The sequence below is a fragment of the Lathyrus oleraceus genome, chromosome 7 (genome assembly GCF_024323335.1).
Source record: "Lathyrus oleraceus cultivar Zhongwan6 chromosome 7, CAAS_Psat_ZW6_1.0, whole genome shotgun sequence".
Classification (NCBI taxonomy): domain Eukaryota; kingdom Viridiplantae; phylum Streptophyta; class Magnoliopsida; order Fabales; family Fabaceae; genus Lathyrus; species Lathyrus oleraceus.
This window is the reverse complement of record NC_066585.1, coordinates 198,251,165-198,254,657: the sequence shown is the minus strand read 5'-3', so window position 1 is coordinate 198,254,657 and position 3,493 is coordinate 198,251,165. Positions and strand designations below refer to the sequence as shown.

General features: G+C 34.6%; 1 protein-coding gene across 1 annotated transcript; it reads right to left on the bottom strand.

Annotated features, from left to right (window-relative positions):
• Positions 1-481: 481 nt before the first annotated feature.
• Positions 482-1,873, bottom strand: LOC127106135 (uncharacterized protein C6G9.01c). The gene is made up of 2 exons (XM_051043423.1): positions 1,696-1,873; positions 482-1,181 (listed from the first exon to the last, which is right to left on the bottom strand). Exon 2 carries the CDS (start codon positions 1,163-1,165, stop codon positions 773-775), a length of 393 nt encoding a protein of 130 aa, XP_050899380.1. The 5' UTR covers positions 1,166-1,181; positions 1,696-1,873; the 3' UTR covers positions 482-772.
• Positions 1,874-3,493: the final 1,620 nt, after the last annotated feature.

The window sequence follows — 3,493 nt, the reverse complement described above, 5'->3', positions numbered from 1 at the left end:
ATCTAAACTATAAACTAGAATGTGGCAAAAGGCTTGATTCACAAGAATTCTAAAGCCAGTGTACTAACTACTACACCCTCCATTCTCTTTTATGCAACTTTTGACTTTTAAGTTCATTGAACAATTGATGTATCTGGTCTATATATAGTCTAAAAGTCAATTTGCTTATAAAAGAGAATGAAGGGAGTAAGATGATCCCTCTAGAAATAACACGGTATGAAATGATAAAATCAAACCACTCATCTGCATAGTTCCAATAAAGCTAATCAAACTTCATAAATGGAATTCATTGCTACATAACTGAAGCGGTTACGACACAAACACCGAAATCAGCTATCAAGGTTTCAAAGGAACAAACCACTATGCATGTTAAGAGAAAGAGATTATAAAAACAGAAGAACTTGGACATATATGGTTTGGTTGAGCATGAAAACATATATAAATGCAATAGAAGAAAGATAAACTAACTTGGGTCAAGCACTTCTACAACATTTCCTTCATTTTCTAACAAATTACTTAAACCATCTAGCAGAGACATAATACATGAACAATCATGTTTCTAGGGGATGAAGCCTAGAAGTGCATAACTATAACGGTTGCAAAATTTAAATTACTTCTTCTAGGAATCATATCTAGATCAAAAGAATTCAACGTCAAAACAAGATAACTCAGGGCATAATTAATTGTCCCAACTACAAATATGGCAAAGCGTGCAACACAATCACAACACCTTTCTTCATTGTAGCAAGGAGTAGTGTACACGCAGCATCCATTAAAAGCAACAAGAGCAATCAAAAGGACAGAGTGGAGTATTACCAGCATCCCCTTTACTAAGACCTAATTCCTCTTCAGTATAGATGGTAAGCCCATCCTCCGTTTTCTTTCTTGATCGAGATGGTCGTTCAATAAACTCACCCTCATCTGCCCGCTTGGGTTTTTTCTTCTCATTCGTCCTTTTCTTAGTCTTATCGCTACTTTTAGTTGCTTGATCGGCTTTTTCACCCTTCTTCACGTCAGATTTCTTTCTCTTTTTACCAGCAAATATTTCGTCAATTTCACTAGCTGCTTTTTTCGGCAGAGAAGAAGGCTTTTGCTCCTCCTCAATGGTATTATTCTCTTGCAACTTATTCGAAGTCGATGTAGAACTCTTTTTCGTCTTCGTCATGGTGTAAAATACAAAGCTGCATTACACGTTACATAATTTTGAGAACTAATTCAAGTAATTAATCACATACAAGACAACTAATATACTTAAATATACGCTACAACATATCTAATTTTAAATCTTAACATTAATTAAGAAAATGCGTCACTAAACCCTAAACAAACAAATTAACACTAACATCATTCCACAAAGAAGCCAGAATAGGATTCAACAGCAAGGTTCTCCCAAACCTTGCATCGAGCACTCGATTATTATATTATGTTATGATATAAATTGTTAGGGTTTATCACGTGAATAACCACAAACAGGAGAAGGTGAAGAAAAACAAAGCTCATGCTTATTATGTGATACTAAAGAGAGAATTTGCCAATCAGACCGATGCGGTGATGTGATGCGATTCCCTTTCGCAGGGGCGGCTGTCGCGACCGCCAATTGCACTGCGTCTAGCGGCGGACCAGAAGAGGGGAAGGAATATTCGAAAAATAAAAAATAAAAAATAAAAAAGAGGAAAATGCGAACGGTTTTCTCACTGTTTCTGGAGGATGACGAGCAACTACGGTTGCGTTTTCCGGTGGTTTGAATTTAGTTCAGCGTTGCCACTCCAACGTGTTCGTGTTTTCTGATAAATACTGGCAAATCGGCGGCAGCTATTTTTTTGTTTTGGTTTAATGGAGCGGCTATTTTGTTATAATGGGAATGATATGGGCCACTTTTAAAGATGTGGTGGATTGGGCTTGTAATTAGAAATCTCAGAGGTTTTACTATACACCCCATAATTTTATTAAAAGTTCTTATAATTTATCTTTTCAAAATTTTATAGTTATTTAATGACAACACAATATTATTGGTGTTCTTATTTATTCAGACACAACCAATTGGAGAAGAGGCCAGACTGACAAGTTAATGCTAGGTTGTGAGAGAGGCGGGAATTATAATAACAACGAAAATTCCATTGTCACATGTAGTAAAAGGAAAGGAAACATATTCATTTAAGTTGAGATTTGTGTCCAGTGATGATGGTTGGTGTGTTAAGGTTAGATGTAATATTCATAACTATGATATAACAATAATATTAGATGATCATGATATCCTTGGCCATTTAAATGTGGAAGAAAGATAACTTGCCAAATGATACGAGGAAGTATCACATAACATCGAGGTTCTTGATGGGAGCATTGAAAGATCGAAATACAAATAACCTGACAAGTTTCATACAAGTATGCAAAGCTCGAGATACATGTTGTACCACTATGAGAAGTTCATACACACAAATGTAACACTTATTGAGTTTAATTTATAATGAGAATTATGTGTATTGGACAAGAAATAAAGATGACTCAGATGTTGCAGATGATATATTTTGGACACATCTGAATTCAATAAAGCTTTTGAATATGTTATGTACTTTTCATATTGGTAAAAAATGTTGGAGCACATTACGAGTTCAATGTTGATCATAAGAGACAAAAATCAATGATGGATTTATGGAGTAAGATCATGTATTCTAAGTGTGTTGTTGAATATGAACGACAATTATAACATTTTGAACGAGCATGTGCTAATATCCCAAATTTTGTTGATTATCATAATCAAACATAATTTCCTTCCTACAAGGAAAAATATTTTACTGCATGAAGGAACCATGACATGCACTTAGGAAAAATCATAACAAATAGGTACCCATTTAATTAACTTTTGCATTTACAATGTAAGCCGAAGTTATTGTTTTTTGCATTGAAGACTTACAAACATGCTACCCAATAGTATATAAGATCTATGTAGAAGTTGAGATTCAATCAACACCACATCGAAGTTGCAACTTGGTTTAATCAAAGGATCACTTTAGAGGTTTGGAGCTCATTAAAGAATTTTGGTTTGGGTGTTCAGGAGATAGTGGAGTGGATGACCATTCTAAATATAGGTTTTCCAATTGTAACTATGTATAATTTTATATTGGAGAGATTGCCCAAAAAACTGAACATCACCTTTTCCCCACTTAGTATGTCACCATATACGAATGCATGCTTACATAAGCTTACTGTAGTTGGATTTGTAAATAACTATCATATGATTCAATTGAAGTTGAGGGATAACTTCCCATTACTTCCGATCACTAAACTGGTAGTGAAATACATCTAAGGTCGACGAACAAGGAACTATATCTCGCATTGATGTACACATGTAACTTATCTATAAAAACGTACATTCAACTAGATGCAAAATGTATACTTAGACGACCTCTTTGTATGTAGTATGCTCCACCAATATCATATATATCTTATACATTCAAGACACGTGGAATTAACCACCCATATTATCCCTAATCTC